We start from the raw sequence: 17,927 nt of genomic DNA on the forward strand, positions 1-17,927 counted from the left end.
CTTGTATTCCACACAGCAGGGTTGCTTACACATAATGCCCACAGTAGTTTTGCTTATACACATAATGTGCAAAACAGTGTTACCCCCTGCACAAATTGTCCACATATTTCTCTGTCCCTCCAGCAGTTTCTTCTTCTCTCTTCTTCACTCCAGTGGAGAAGGTGGAATGACATCACAAGTGCCGTAAGGAGGCATTATCATGTGGCTCTTTCCTAGTTAATCATAGACCCAGAATGGTGGTAACATGGGTGTTGTGAGCAGAGCCCCTGGATTGGTTTGGCTGGATGGCTCTGAGATGGGACATTCTATTTAACACTAATCTTTTCACTATTAATATTTTACAGTTAATTTCACTATTAATATTGAATTACATTCATCACTTCTGTATCACTTTCTGTACATAGCTCTGGCCTCTTAACACTAACATTTATTACTATTTTCGTTTTTTCCACTGGTGTGCTGCTCTGGGCTTTCTGGCTTGTGCTAATTTTTTTTGGGGTGCCGCACCTCGAACCGAGATATTGCAATAGGGACCCCCAATACTCAGATGGCTTGGAGGCATATTCATACATTTGCACAAATATATGTAACCAAGATCTCTTTGGTTACTGATATTATTCAGTGTGCTGGAGGAAACTATGAATTTTTCTCATAATCACATACTCCGTGCCAGAAAAGGAAGCCGCTGGGACCTGCTTTCTGTTGAAATTACTATGCACGGCTGTGGTAGAGGTGCAACTGAATTCTCTGTACCGTTACAATATGGTATGTCATGTTTTGGGGGTGTAGCTAGCGCGATCACGTCCTTGTGCACAAATGTTGGTATTTCTGGCGACCCTGGTATATTTATATATATTCACCTCATTTTTGTATTCTGTTTGCATAAGAAGATCTATAGGAGTAAGTACTATTTTAGAACAATTCTTATAACAAATGATTGTAGATGCAACATGGGACTTACCCTTGTGAGTGACGCGCTGGAATATGTATGCATTTTCACCAGTAGTGAAGAACTTGAAATATGAACAATTGGAATCTACAAGAGAAAATATGCAGAACTAAGTGACGGGTGTAAGTAATCGCTGTATACAGGTTAGGAATAATTAAGTGTCTGTGGATTAATCTGCTCACAGCTTCATATAACCCACAGCGTCAGGAATGCTACTAATATCGGAGCATACATACTCTGCATCACAATATTTGTATCATAAATACAATTAAACATTGGAGACACAGAAACAGAGCACATACAGAATATGTCGCATTCACAGCATAGGACAGTAGTAACATTTATCTTATACAATTCCATTGTTAGATGTCTGCTTGAAGTCCGTCACCTCCTATACAGGTACACTGGGCTGCACATTGCTGACAGTGCTCCTGGGAAACTTCAGGCAACATCATTAAACTGGCGGAAATTCCAGCTTTCAAAACAGGCTTCTGATTGGCTCTGAAGGATGACAAGACTAGTGGTGTTTTTTTTTTTTTTTTTAGACCAAACATATTTGAGGTATTATCTTGTAGAAACAGCTAGATACTGTAGATGTTAAGTAGAATCTGATTGGTTGATATGTGCAACATCTCCGCTTCTTAAAAACTGCACATTAGTAAATATACCCCATAGACTCAGATAACTTATTTCAATGCATGAAGTAAAAAACAGACATTCAATGCTATACTATATATTTGATCAGGATATACATTTGCAATAAGGGTTTTTATCATATTTTAGGTCAGTGTTTCTCAAACTCGATCCTCGGGACCCCAGACAGTTCACATTTTCCAGGTAAACCGACAGGTGAGGTGAGGTTTTTTTCTGTGTTTATTAAATATTATTATTCTTTAAATACCTGTTTTATGTATTATTATTATTATCTGGATTGTTTTACATTTTATTTTGCTTTTCGCAGGTTGGATCACCCCCTATCCAGAGGCTGCTGACGTACATATTAAATATCTGGAGCACTGCCCATTCCAGCGTCTGAGACTTTATTGTGTGTTTAACCCGACAGGTGCACTCATTAGTCACTGACACATTTTAGAAGATCCACAGGTGGAGCTAATTAATTGAATTGATTCTGTAAGGATACCTGCAAAACATGCACTGTGTGGGGTCCTGAGGACCGACTTCGAGAACCTGTGCTATACTGTAGGTTAATAAAAAGGGGAATAGATTCAAAACCTGAAGAAGAAAATCTGTTTGTGGGAAAACACACCTGAATGCATGTGTTTTCTACAAGCAGTGGAGGGGGCCATTCTACAAGCAGTGGAAGGGCCATTCTTACAAGCAGTGGAGGGGGCCATTCTACAAGCATTGGAGGGGCCATTGTACAAGCAGTGGAGGGGCCATTCTACAAGCAGTGGAGGGGGCCATTCTACAAGCATTGGAGGGGCCATTGTACAAGCAGTGGAGGGGCCATTCTACAAGCAGTGGAGGGGGCCATTCTACAAGCAGTGGAGGGGCCATTGTACAAGCAGTGGAAGGGCCATTCTACAAGCAGTGGAGGGGGCCATTCTACAAGCATTGGAGGGGCCATTGTACAAGCAGTGGAAGGGCCATTCTACAAGCAGTGGAGGGGGCCATTCTACAAGCAGTGGAGGGGGACATTCTACATGCAGTGGAGGTGGCTATTCTACAAGCAGCGGAGGGGCCATTCTACAATCAGTGGAGGGGGGCATTCTACAAGAAGTGGAGGGGGGCATTCTACAAGCAGTGGAGGGGGGCATTCTACAAGCAGTGGACGGGGCATTCTACAAGCAGTGGACGGGGCATTCTACAAACAGTGGACGGGGGCATTCTACAAGCAGTGGAGGGGGCCATTCTACAAGCAGTGGAGGGGGCCATTGTACAAGCAGTGGAAGGGCCATTCTACAAGCAGTGGAGGGGGGTATTCTACAAGCAGTGGACGGGGCATTCTACAAACAGTGGACGGGGGCATTCTACAAGCAGTGGAGGGGGCCATTCTACAAGCACTGGAGGGGGCCATTCTACAAGCAGTGGAGGTGGCTATTCTACAAGCAGTGGAGGGGCCATTGTACAAGCAGTGGAGGGGCCAATTTATAAGCAGTGGAGGGGGGCATTTGTTTTGTGCTAAGCCAGTATTGAGAACATGGATTATCAACACACTGGAATAACTGAGGCTCTGAGGGCGATTACAAGGAGGAAGCATTGGAAATAGCAGAGCAATGCCGAAAGATACAGTATACTGTGGAACAGGAAAGATAGAAGGAGAGGTGAGAAAGAACCATGATATGTAGACACAAAGATAAAATAGAGAAACCAATGAAAGGGCAGTAATGGATGAAACAAAAAAAAGGGAGAAACTATCCTAAACAGACTTACTGTAGATAATGGCAGAGAAGACATGTAATTGATGCTTCCTTCAGCCCCCAAATTACATTGTCCCACCACCACTGCAGTATACATACCATACACATCTAGCTGCCACCACTATAATCTCCATATACAGAGTGCATGCACTACAATTCCCACTATACCCATAACTTCTCCTGGCTGAAACTGGATATCTCTACAACCTGAACCTGCTACATTACTGTTATCCCTGTGTCACCCTGCTTCCTATTTCTATTGTTTAATAAACCAAATTTCTGGTTTAATTTACTTTGCATGTGGACAAACCTCTATTACAAACAAACCACCGTTGGATCTGCTAATGTTATAGAGGGTCCAGGGAGGAGTAAAGAACACCACTTATTGGAGGTAGTTAGACAGGATAGGATGGGGAGCTCAGAGATGCATTTTAGGAAAGAGACTAAAAATGTTCGAAGCTACAGAGTAGCGCACTACAGAGGGTGTACACACGGTGCGATTTTGACTATACAATAGCACATGGAACGGATTTTGGCTACATGCACTTTTGATTTTGACAATGTCCAATTTGGTCTATGGCCAAATACATTACAGATGACATAGTCAAAATAGACTTGCCAGCACTGTCTATTTTGCTGGCCGATAGTGACCCCACGGGGCTGGCTGTGCATCACTGTCGGCTGCAGGGGAAACATGGTGCAATTTTGGTTAACTAGCTAGACAATTTCCACTATATAGTCAAAATTGTATGCAATTCGCAATGTGTGTAAACCCCTTTAGGATTACAAGAGGAATAGATTAAAATGGATAATAATAACGAAGGTAAAGAAAAGGACTAACAGTATAAAAAGAGACAATAGTAATGTAATAAGTAGAGCATTATATAAGTGGACAGCACTTAAAAGTAAAAAAAAAAAAACACATCAGTAATAGCCAGATTGATTAGCTGGTATCTAACCTAGAGTAGGGAAGGAGAGAACAGACTATAGTGACAGTCACTAGCTCCCTGATCTAAAAACAAGACTTCTACTCTAAGCACCAGCAAGGGACTAGATGTGAACACTATGACAATGTTTAGAATATCAGATGGAATTTGACCTTCCAAAACTGAACCTCACAGCTTGGTAAAATATGTGTAAAGAACCACAAAATCTGATTTGGAAAAGAAACCCTCTCATTTCACGCAAGTCCTTATTATTGGCATGGGGAAAAAAGGCCATTTCATTGCATAATTTTCACCTCCGTCCAGCGGATTTTTGATGGCAATTAGTAGCAAAGTAAACCACCAGGCTAATTGAATGTGTTGAATGTGAACTGGTTACAAATGTTGACGTCTGTGGGCAGCTATATTTGCAGCCGTATGCTAATAAGAGCATAGAATGTTTTTGGGGGTGGTATTCAGCGTTCAAGGTCTTGTGTATTTATGTTGTTAGCTTTTTTTACTAGATGGAACGGAATCTGTCTATAATTCTGTAGCACTTTATAATGTTTGCAACAGTGTCAGCATGGGTACAATACTTGTGTAATGTTGCAATTAAAAGATACACGTAGGGAGTTTCTAAAACATATGTATCAAAGACACTCTGGACAATGGATTATAAAATATATAAATCGTGCCTAGTTGACAGCTATACCATGAAAATAGATTTATTTATTCCTAGAACATATGGTGAACAATAATAATTGCAGGATTTGATTGAATCAATTTGGGCACATATGACAATGTAAAATAATTGTGAAAAATTATTGCATAAAAACTCAATTTCTCCCAGAAGAAAGGCCGTGTAAGGGAAAAGCATTGGAACACACACAGACTTAATCACCCATACCCATAACCATACCCATGCAGTACCAAGCAGTACCAATTCACACAATGGTCGTAATTACCAACTCTGCTAAGATAAACGAAGGGATCATAGCAAGGTCACGTGACCCGATAGGCAACCAGACAGACAAGGAGGCACCACAGAAGAAGATGGGTGCCCAGGCACCTGAGGTGAAGGGACAGAACGGGCTGAGGACGTGGATGGTGAATTCTGCGGAGACTGAAGGTGGAGGAGCAAAAGTCGATCAGTGGTCCAGCTGTGGCCGCGTGCTCGTGACACCCAAACTGCAAGCAGCCATCTGTAGGGATTTGGTATGAAATCCCGATGGTCAAAATCCCGACAGGGACAAAATCCCGAATGGGTCATAATACCGACAAGGGCAAAATCCCGACAAGGGCAAAATCCCGACAAGGACAAAATCCTGACATTTAAAATCCCGACATGGACAAAATCCCGACATGTTCAAAATACTGACATATAGAATGTACAGGTGAAACAGTCAACATTACTTTCCGTCGACAGGTCGCGAGGTCGACATGGGTTTTTTCACAGTTTTTTACCCAAATGTCGACATGGACACAGTTGGAAGTGAACCGCAGCCGCTCGCGATGCTTTGGGCACTATTTTATTCTCCTACCACCCCCTAGTGGATGGTAGGGCATGAAATACCGCCTGTCAGCACGTCGAGTCAAAAAACAGTGAAAAAACCCATGTCAACCTCGCGACCTGTCAACACAAAGTCATGTTGACTGTTTCACCTGTACATTCTATATGTCGGTATTTTGACCTTGTCGGGATTTTAAATGTCAGGATTTTGTCCTTGTCGGGATTTTAAATGTCAGGATTTTGACCTTGTCTGGATTTTGTCCTTGTCGGTATTATGACCCATTCTGGATTTTGACCCTGTCGGGATTTTGACCGTCGGGATTTTAACTGCATCCCATCTGTAGTGTACTAGTGGCTGGACCCAAGTTGCTGTACCATGTACTGAGCGGCTGAGCAGCACAGACAAATGCCGGCATGCACCTCAATCCCCTTCCCTGCAGTCCTGACCAAGGTAACTCATTAACACTGCCCTACAGAAAATGGTACCAAGTGATTCACATTTAATGCAGATCTGCGGGATGCCGCAATCTCCCTTAAACATCAACCCAGCGACATCACAAAGACCGTGCCCGAAGCATAGCGAGCGGCTGCGGTTCACTTCCAACGGTGTCCGTGTCGACAGTGTCGACATTCGGGTCAAAGACTAGACTGAGAAGCTTAGTCAGAAAAGTGTCATACAGACAATAAGCCACACCCATTATCAGCCGCAATCTTCTTAATTACCTTGCTTTAATTACTGAAGTGCGATTTTGTTTGCTATTATATATTTTATATTTTAATTGTATAATTCTTTACGCTTAACTATTTTTTATCCAATCATTTTTCACAATTATTTAACATATATGCTCAAATTGATTCAATCAAACCTGCAATTATTGTTGTTCATCATATGTTCTAAGAATAAATAAATCTATTTTCATACTATACAGTAGCTGTCATCCAGGCATCATTTAAATATTTTATATTCTCTGACTTCAATTAGATATCAGGCCTGATTCTGGTTCACATGCAGCTCTGCGAATTTCACAGCGCTGCATGTGATTTTAATGCCGCCCGCCGCTCATCCAGATGCCTGCCCTCCCCTTGCTCGCCGTGTTTTCCATGCAGCTGTGAATGGGTGTTTTGCATAAACACCATTCGCAGCCTTGGGTGCAGGGACAAAATCATTCGGTAGTCCCTGACCATCGAATGATTTGGAGCGTACACGCAAAACTAAGGCAATCGCAACCGGCATCTGTGCATGCTCAGGCGCCAAACATCGCTTCCCCTATGTGAACGCCCGGGAGAGTGATAGAATCAGGCCCATTGTCCAAAGTGACTTTGATACACATGTTTTTGAAACAACTCCCTAACTGCAACATTACGCAAGCACTGTACCTATACTAACACTGTTGCAAACATTATGAAGTGCTCAGTTACATCTAGTAAAAAGGCTAACAACATCAATACACCCATCTACCTCACTCACAAGACCTCGAGCCCTAAATACCACCCCCAAAGACATTCTAACTTGCACAAGGCGAACAGCCCTGTAGTTTAGCAGCGCGATCTAAAACATAGGTATATACTTGGTGCGCAGGAAACAAACATATTTTCCCTATAATAGGAGCATAGCCCCAACTACAGTGGGAAAGCCCACTTTTTTTTTGGGCTGCTGCTATAGCAGTAATCACTAATATTGATATTTACAGTGTACAACACTCTGTAATGGGCGCAAAAGAGAAGTCAGAGATGTGTCCCATTTCGGCCTTCACACCTCAAACAAGTACAGAATTTGAATACACTACTACATACTTGCTTACCTGACCCTCTCCATGAGGGAGAAAATGCTCTGTTCCTGGACTTCCCTGGTAATGTATGATTGCCATCACCTGTGGTGTAATGCCTTTCTTATCAATTACCTAGCTCCCCATAGGTGATGGCAATCATACATTACCAGGGAAGCCCAGGAACAGAGCATTTTCTCCCTCATGGAGATGGTCAGGTAGGCAAGTATGCACTACTACACTACACAACTATGGAATGACACTCCCGTGGGATTCCATCGAGAAACACCCATTTTACAGACAGCGATACAGAGTACTTAATGAAGGTGTGCAAGTATGTGGAGAGCATCACAGTCTGCCATTGCTGTTGTATGTGCAGTCTGTTTTTAATCCCAAAAATCATCTGCGTTTGGCCTCAGTATACAGTATGTACTTTTATAAAGGATAAATCTATTACTTGTACACCAGTAGTAAATTGAAAATAAATAAAATGTTGAATTCATCTAGAACTCTCTACTTGTTCTACTGTAAGAATAAATACAGTACATATACTAGATAATATTATATGTTACAGCAGGGATGGGGAACCTTCGGCCCTCCAGCTGTTGTTGAACTACACATCCCAGCATGCCCTGCTACAGTTTTGCTATTTGGCCATGCTAAAACTGTTGCAGGGCATGCTGGGATGTGTAGTTCAACAACAGCTGGAGGGCCGAAGGTTCCCCATCCCCGTGTTACAGTGTATACAGTACCTCCTATTCCAGCAGTCTCATCGATAACTATTCACGTTCTTGTCGTTTAATGTTGAGGAACATAAGTAGGGATTTTTGTTTTACTTTTTTGTATTTATAAATTGGCCTCTTTTTATGTTTGCTGTGATGAAATGGCGACTTGAGTAACTCTGACAGATGTGTCTTCTTTCATCAGGATAGAAGAGGAGAAGGAATTTGGAAGGAAACGGATTTGTGGTCCTTTTAGAAGGTTTAGTCCTGATACTGTGACTGTTGCTGCTAACTCCTTTATATAATAGTTACCGTCGTTTTCACCAGGGGCATTCTTTGTCATATCAATTTTAACTTAACAAATCCCTTTATCTCTACTATTAGTGATTGGGCAGAGCACATTTTAAACCTGTCTGGTCTGAAAGGGCCTTATTTTGGTTCATTCTTTCTGACAAAATCCTTCTTAGATGGGCAAAACCATGTGCACTGCAGGTGGGGCAGATGTAACATGTGCAGAGAAAATTAAATTTGGGTGGGGTTTTACTTCAAAGTGAGATCTATATTGCAGTGTAAAAATAAAGCAGCTAGTATTTTCCCTGCACAGAAACAAAATTACTCACCCAAATCTAATTCTCTCTGCACATGTTACATCTGCCCCCCTGCAGTGCACATGGTTTTGCCCATCTAAGAAGGATTTTGTCAGAAAGAATGAACCAAAATAAGGCCCAAAGAGAGGTACGTCACTCGGTACTACAAACATAAATCATAAGGATTGTATGCCGCACTATTTATGGCAATGGGGGTAATTCGGACCGGATCGCATGGCAGAGAATGTACAGCAGCCAGCGATCTGGTAGACTCCACCCCACTCCACTCCACCCCACTATAGTGAAATCCGGCCTTGTGAATGAATATATGCACTGTGCGAATGGACTTCACAACCGAGCGAATATGACCAAAATCCTTCCTTAGTGGCTGACCATTGAATGATTTTTTTCCACTGGGCACCAGTCACCGCATCTAGAAGTAGCCAGAGACGTACTCGGTGGCTGCGATGAAAACAGGCCTATCCAGCATGGAGATGACATCACACACCCTCCACCCCATCTCAAATATAGCTCTGGTTATTGTTTAATGCTGTGCGTCAAGATCAAGATCCCTAACAGTCCCAATGTCCCAGAGCACCTTGCAGAGCACAACTGTCACGGTAAGATCCCCAGGCCACCTAGAAAACATGAAGTGTGTCTACTGGTCTGCAGATAATAAACAGAAGAAAATGTACAACCGATCATTCAATAGATCTCAAACAACTGAAATCCTCTACCAAGAGGTTACAAATGAGTCATTTTGCTGGAATGATCTGTTATTACTCAAATAGTATTATGGTCCAAGGTTTAGTAGATGCCTTCAGGCCTAGGGACCTTATATCTGATATGTATCTCACAAGCAGAGACAGAACTTTTGACATCTTTACTAATATAAGCTACACCACTCGAGATAGAAAGTCAATAATTATGCTCATCTCATATATACTGGCATAACTGTCTGTCAACAATTCTCAATAAAGAGTCTCAGGAACACAAATGTGAGGGTTCCTTTACAGAAGATAGTTCTTTAGCTTGATGTTTCTATCCAGAGAGATCCTGGATTATATTTGTGTGAACGGGACATAATGGTTTTCTTTAAAAGAACCATCAACATGTTCATGTAAAAAAGGCAGGCATCAGGATGGTCCAGATCTATAATAAAGGATGTTTTTATGGATTCAAATGCTGAAAGGGGCCTTGGCAGGGCGGGCCCACTTCTTGGTCAGATCCAGAGGTGGAACTACCATTGGAGCAGCAGGTGCAGTGCACCGCAGTGGCAAACGCAGGATTTTCAGAAGGGGGTTTCCAGAGGGGCGGAGCAAAGCACGGAGATGGACACTTAGGTGACCCAGTATAAGACGGGTCAGTTAAAGTATTATAGATAGACCAAATGTATATAAATAATAATATAATATATATATATATATATATATATATATATACACACACACACACACACACACACACACATATATATATATATATATATATATATATACATACATATATATACATACAGGGGCGTCAACAGCAGTGTAGACCCCTGGGCATAGCAATGTATTGGGGCACCTACCGATCCTCCAGCGTTAGGGGTGGGGGAAGCTTTGATGTCCCCCAGGTGGTAGGGGGTATTATATCAACCGCTCAGCATGTAGGGCCTGGATCAGTAATTTCCACTAATTACACCTTTAACAGCACAGATGGTGGGAGATGGGGTGGGAGAAGGGGGCATTGGGCTGAATGAAGGGGCCCTGATACATAACTTCCAGGGTGGTAGAGGATGTTTAATATGTAGAGGAGGGGTGTATAGTGGAGTGGGCTTATTATTCATAATTTTCTGGTGGGAGGACAGCTTGCTTGACTGCAGATATCTCCAGTTCCCAGAAATTAAAAACTAGAGAATCCCACCTACCAAATGATATTGGTGACTACTAGGGGATCAGAGTTCAGTAGGCAGAGCAATCTGCCAACGAGTATATAAAACTACATACCAGCTTTGTGGAGCTGGAGCAGTAACCAGCTGCTGGAAGGCTGATATCTCTGGTTTTGGGAACAGTAGAGACAAGCTACTAGTGTTCAGCAAAGGGGGAGAATCCCAGCTTTTGGAATATACCCTCAGAAAAGCTCTTAATCAGACAGAACCTGAAATATCTGACTGGGAAGAGCAATTAACAGGCTTGGATGGGGACCACTGCTTTGAAGTCAGATATCTCCGGTTCCCAAGGGCCGATTTTTAAAATTCTTGTACCCATGGAAAGAGGGGACCCTCAGCTTTTAGCCTAGGGCCCTTAGACTCCTAGGGGGGTTTCTGGGTACTCAAAAACCCCCCCTGCGTGCGCTACTGCACCGGGGCCCTGAGGACTGCCCACTGCTGTCCCTGTCATCCTCTTCCTGTCACCCACTGTTTTTCCCTGTCACACTTTGCCCCCCATTTGCCTCTCTGCTCCTCCCTGTCACCCACTGATATATTGTGAACTGGGGTTGGGGTAAAGGTTTGGGGCTCAAATTATATTTTTGCACCTGGGCTCACCACCCACAAGTTCTGTAACTGGAGCTGTATTAGTGTGACAATGCTGGAAAAGTATTTCTTGAAATATCTGAAGTAATTAGCAAGTTCTAAAAAAACACATGTATAGCATTCAGACTATAACCTCCAATGCAATATCGCAAAGATATCAAAAGGTCTAGCATTTATATTTAGTGTGCACCTGCAAACTCCTCCTCCTGCTTGTAGCATTCAGACTAGCAAGTAGAGCCCAAATAATCATAAACTGAACTTTCAGTCATCCTACACACTGTGGCCTGAGACCATAAAAACCTTCAGAAAAAAAAAGTGCAAGAAATTACTTCCAATGGGCTAAACCACATACAGCCGCTTTTCTGCAGTGTGGTCATGTGTCTGTGTAATGCACCTGGCCCCATAGGAGCCAAAGGAGGTTGTATTTTAGGAGGCTGCCACTAGGTGGAGCTACAACATGTTCCAAAAGAGACAAGCCAGCAACAGAATATTAAGCACATGAGCAGTTAAAATTGAGAAACAAATTGAGAGAATTCGAGAACAGGGTGAGATGCTGCAGGTCTGTAGAGACTGGAAGGCAATACATGGGCATTATTAAGCCTTACTGAATACTGAAAAGTTTTGAAATATACTGAAAGCTGTTGATAGATACAGGGATCTATTGGGAGCTACTGAGATTTGAGAGTTATTAGAAAAATATTGAGAGATATTTGAATGTGAGACAGGGTGATACTAAAGGTTCTAAAATGAAAAGAGGTAATATTGCCCAGAGCAGCCAATCAGATGATGTCTATCATTTCCTAAGATGCAATAGAGAAATGATGGACAGAATATGAACATGACTTCTTTAGTAATGTCACCGTGCAGAGTGCAGTGTTCATTTTACCAAGGATTTTCAACTAAGTTTTAAGAGGGTATTTAATACGGGATTCCGGCTGTCAAACTTCCCAATCAAAATATCCTGGGCTGTTTTCACTCCGCTCGACAGATATTCGACAGTCAGAAGTCAATGTTCCACCTGTCGAGTGTCGAAAAGCGTACTTGTCGGAGAAAACGGCAGCAGAATGTGGAAAAACGGTAGTGAATTCGATAATCCATGGCCGTTTCTGACAAAACAGATCTAACTAGTTATAAAGTTGGATCTGCCTTCAATGCTGTGGGAAAAGGCAGCATTGAATAGGCGGTAGCTTCTATTTCCCATGTCAGAAATAGCAGCCGTTTTTGTCCAGATTTAGGGCGGTATTCAATGCAGGACGATGAGGGGGTTTGTACGATGAGAATGGCTTTTCCTGGCTGAAAACAAGCCATCCTCACCATCAAACCCCTACGTATTTAATGTAAGGGAGAAATCCTTACTGTGAGAGGACAGCGAGGGTCCCATTAAACGCAGAGGTTTGACGCAAATGCTGCGAGTCCGCTGCATTTTGTGGTGAGCCCTGACGTGTTAATGGCCACAATCACCGTTTCCACCTCACCAAAGGGAATGAGCGAGGTGGAAACGGCGAGTGAAAGGGAGGGCGTTGAATACGTAATGGTGAGCTATGGGCACTTCTAGCCGTCATAGCTCGCCGACAGGGGTGTTGAATACTCCTCTTTGTGTTGATCTTGACTAACATTTTAGTCTAATTTTAGTCAATGATTTAGTTATAGCTTTGCAGTTTAATGATACTGTAATGGATTTTGCTGAAGATCATTTCTCTGTCATTCCATTGAATACTTTGTCTACCAATCACTATGGGGGGAATGTACTAATATGGGCATTCTATTTAACAAGGGATGTTGCTATGTTCAACCAATCAAAATCTACATCCTATTTAATTGGCACCTTCTAGAAGATAACAGATGGTATCTGATTGATTATCCATGGCGACATCCCATTCTCAGTAAATTTCTCCCTATGTGTTTAGTAATCTAGGAATCAAGTGCAACACAAATTATATTTCCTTTGCAACAGGTCATCATTAATGCAAACATTAATTCAAGAATACAATTGTTTTTTTAATTAAAAATGTAATATTGTAAATAATGAAAGAATACAATAAATCACTAGAAATATACAACCTGCTGATACAAGTAAGTAGTAGTAGTACAGTACTAGCCTACTGCAAAAAAAATAAAGCTGTAAGGATGCATAGAGTTGTTGTGCAGCTGCAGCGCAAATAAGTAAATCTAATGGGCCCCATACATCAGCAATCACAATTTATGGATTTCCAGATCCAGGGATTTTTTGGCCAGATAAATGGATTTTGCAATCTATCTGACTTTGCACACACACATTACAGATTTATTTCAGTGATCGGCAGATTTTTCCATCTAAAGATTGCATCTTCATATCTGAAAATTGCCCAATCGATTGCTGTTCATAATGTAAATAGATGAAGAAGACGAATTGGGAATGCCCACACATATAAAAAAGATCTGCAGATAATACCAGATTATTAAACATGTTTAAAAACCTGATTAAGCAATCGATTCAGGGCAGCCGAGATGTATGCCGGGCCCGGGAATTTTTTGGGGGCATGGCCTAATTGTAGGAGGCGTGGCCACCTCCTGCAATTAGACCACCCCCCCCCCAAAAAAAATGTTTAGAGGGGGGTGAAAAACACTTTAAAGTCGAGGGGGGGTGTTATTGCCTCCTCCCCCCCCCCCCCCTCAGCAAGCCCTCGGCTGCCCTGATTATGTTCTAGTACCCTCTATAAAATGATAGCTACAATGCCATCTAGATGGTTTGATAAATCTCTTCAGGGTACAGGTGCCCTAGGCTAATACACATGTAGCTCCCCTTGTATTGCAGCTAAACACACGTTTATGGGCGCTCAGGAACTCGCCGGTCATGCTGCCCATGTGCACAGTGGTGTAAGCTTGTCCCAGTTGTGTGGAGCCTGAGGCATGATAAATATCGGTGCCCCCCACCACCACCACACACCACCTTATATATTGATATGTAAGTATATAAAAGAACAATTCAGAAATGAGCTCAATAAATCTTGTTAAATTTCACATTCACATTTATTTTAAACAAAAACATTAGAACCAAACAAGATTGGAACATGTGACCTGTCTCATTGGAGGCGGACACTTTGCTGCACAGTAACAGATTCTGACTACAGTATGTATAATTGTTAGTCCAAAACCATTACTAAGCAGAGCTGTGTAGTGTCATATAGCTGGAACTTACAGCCTCCTATGCAGGAGCAATAGCTCTATCAGTGAGGTATCTGCTTCTAGTGGAACAGGTCATGGGTGTGTGACACTTGCAAAAATTATGTTTAGAATAAAGAGAGTGACATCTAAGGTCCTGCTAGAAAGGGAAGTCAGCCACAGAAGGGATGTGAAGTTACAGGCTTGGTTTGAAAAATGACAGGTAGGAGCTGATTGGTCGGTGATAATAACCAAGGACCTTATTCTGGTTCACTCGCAAAGGCAAATTCCTTCTCAAATGGACAAAACCATACCCATACCCTCCAACATGGCCCATTCCATTAGGTACAAAATGCTCTGTTTCTGGACTACCTTGCCTGTGGCCAGTGGCGTAGCTACAGGGGTCGCAGCAGTCGCACCTGCGACCGGGCCCCTGAGCCAGGGGGGCCCAGCCCCCGCCACTGTCCGGCCGTCCTGGATGAGGGTAGTGAACAGTAGCACCCGTTCCCAGTGGTGCTTTGCGGGCCCGGCCAGCGTGCGTCGCGCTGACATCACGCGGCTCTGGCACGTACCCTCCTGTACTCCTCTGTTGGCGTATGGTCTGCTGAGGCGCCATGGATTAGGAGGACCTCCCACACTCCTCCGCGGGCCCATACTCTGCAGAGTATACAAAGCGCCGTGGAGCAGAAGGACTGTGGAGCACCTGCGGCGGCTGGCGGGAGTCTGGACACAGTGAGAGGGGAGCAGTGAGCAGAACACAGAGTGAGTGGGCAATTGCATACATATAAATGTTGGAGGCTTCACCTTAAACTATCATTTTATCTTGCCTGCACCTTTGTGAAGGATAACACATTAGTTACAGACAGTGTTATGGGGATCTCACATGGAACTTGGAAGAGACTAGTTAGTGGTAACAATGCATGCACTGGACATTCTAATGGGAGTAATTGCTTGTTGCCACTATCATTGCATGCAGTGCTGCGATGTCACTGCAGACTGTCCTTCCCCACTAGGATTGCATTTTGAAAAGATTGAAAGCCAGGAAACTGCTAACCTGGGCCTCTCCAGTTTTATCATCTTTGTTCTTTTAATATTTTATTTAAATAAACTACTATCCTATGTTTAAATGTTAGTTCTATTATTAACATAATATACTTGATGTATTAAAATATAAACAGACCAAGATTTTAATTTTGTTGTATGTAGGGGGGCCCCAAGCTGACCTTTCGCACCAGGGCCCATGAACCCTTAGCTACGCCCCTGCCTGTGGCAGTTGCAGATGTGAGCCTCCAGCACAGTCCAATATCAAAAAGGGGAGCCACACCTACTGCCACCCCAAACATCACTGTCCTTGACTCACTGACAGTTGTTGTGGCCCCCATGTTTGAATTTTGGACTGTGCTAGAGTCCAACCTCTGTAACTGGCACTAGCAGGGAAGTCCAGGAACTGAGCATTTCGTACCTAATGGAATGGGTCATGTTGGAGGGTATGCAAACCATGTGCATTGCAGGGGGCAGATGTAACTTATGCTGAGAGAATTAGATTTAGGTGGGGTTTTACATCAAAGTGAGATATATATATATATATATATATATATATATATATATATATATATATATATATATATTGCAGTGTAAAAATAAAGCAGACAGTATTTTCCCTGCACAGAAACAACAAAATAACTCACCCAAATCTAAATCTCTGCACATGTTAAATCTGCCCCACCTGCAGTGCACATGGTTTTGTCCATTTGAGAAGGAAATTGCTTTTGCAACTGAACCAGAATAAGGGCCCAAATGTACTATGAGGAAAGAAACACTCCTGACAGACCAGTAAATATTCTACTGAAATGCACGTACGAAAAAACAATGTTAGATCTTTCTCTACCCTCAGTAAATCATAAGATCAGCTTCTGTTTTATGTCAGAAATACATGTATCACATCTTTATTCCTTCCCAGTTAGTGCTTTCATAGCATCTATAGAAAAATGTTGTATAACATTTATCACAATGTGTATCTGTCCCCCCACTGTAGTTTCTTGATGGGATCTTTAGATTCTAGTAGCTGTCCTAAAGTTGGGTACACACTAAACGATGTGTGTACGTAGCGACAATGGGCCAGATGCACTAAGCTTCAAAAGTGATAAAATGGAGAGTGATAAACAACCAACCAATCAGCTCTTGCCTGACATTTTTCAAACACAGTCTGTAACATGGCAGGTAGGAGCTGATTGGCTGGCTGTTTATCACTCTCCATGTTATCACTTTTGAAGCTTAGTGCATCTGGCCCATTGTCGCTACGTACACACATCGTTTAGTGTGTACCCAACTTTAGGACAGCTACTAGAATCATAGAAGGAGGGTGTCAGTCACACAAGACCAAATATTATTAGGACCCCCAAGTACAAAAAATGTTTATTTATAATAATTCTTTGAGCGGAGGTGTGCTACCCCAGGACAATGGGAGATATCAGGAAGCAAAAAGAGAAAGAATGTCCTATAGTATGGGTGCACCTAGTAGTTATAAAATGTAACCTTTAATAGACAATTATAAAATACTGCGAAATGTATTAAAAAATAGAGGAGACAAACAACAATGATAGTAGGAAATTACAAATAATTAAAATGAAGGTGGCAGGCAGATCGCTCTCTCATAAACACTTAGATAGTCTGAATTGGTCAGTGTGTTTAGTACGTTATCGGGCACATTGTTTTAATATGTCAACAAACTCTTTGATAGTGAAAAATGCCCACTGCAGACGGTATTGCCACATAACTGACTAGTTCCCGTTACCCAGAGATATTACCGGGATATATGTGGGGGTCAGTACTATGTACCGTCTTAGCGTGGCTGGCGTTAATCCTCTGCGGGCCCGCACGTGGAAATTGGCCTTAGCCTGCAATAATCCGGCTCAGCCGTCGCTCACCGTTGGTGCTTGTATTGCAGCAGCGGTATAATGCCAGTCTATGTCTAAATATAGTGCAATGCTTGGTAGCAATATTGTCTATGCCAGGATCTTCAGGCAGCTGTGGTATATGACTACCCGCAGTGCTTTCAGATCATACACTGGCTAACTGACAGGCACTGATGCTGGCTTCTCCTGGCAGAGTAATAATGGACGGCCGCCCGTCCTCCTTAAGTGCTTCGTAATTAAGCTCAATGGCTGGGCACGACAGGGGGAGGGTTTGATGCCGGTACTCATACCTGATGCTATCCACTACCCTTACAAGGGCTGTGGGATAACGTCAGAAACACACAATCGGAAATACATCCTAGTATGAAAAATAACAAAGTAGGAGAGAGCTGTATCTGCTTGCGCACCGCTAGCCGGCACATTCTTTCTCTTTTTGCTTCCAGCTACTAGAATCTAAAGATCCCATCAAGAAACAGTTGGTGGGACAGATACACATGGTGATAAATGTAGTCCTC

General features: G+C 42.6%; 1 protein-coding gene across 1 annotated transcript in view; it reads right to left on the bottom strand.

Annotated features, from left to right (window-relative positions):
• CACNG6 (calcium voltage-gated channel auxiliary subunit gamma 6) overlaps positions 1–17,927 on the bottom strand; it is a 127,500-nt gene that overhangs the window by 14,534 nt on the left and 95,039 nt on the right. Inside the window, exon 2 of the mRNA XM_083162588.1 lies at positions 962–1,036. Within this exon, the coding sequence (XP_083018714.1) occupies positions 962–1,036 (75 nt within the window). The remainder of the gene's footprint in view (positions 1–961; positions 1,037–17,927) is intronic.

This window comes from Crinia signifera, chromosome 19 (genome assembly GCF_055691185.1).
Source record: "Crinia signifera chromosome 19, ASM5569118v1, whole genome shotgun sequence".
Taxonomy (NCBI): domain Eukaryota; kingdom Metazoa; phylum Chordata; class Amphibia; order Anura; family Myobatrachidae; genus Crinia; species Crinia signifera.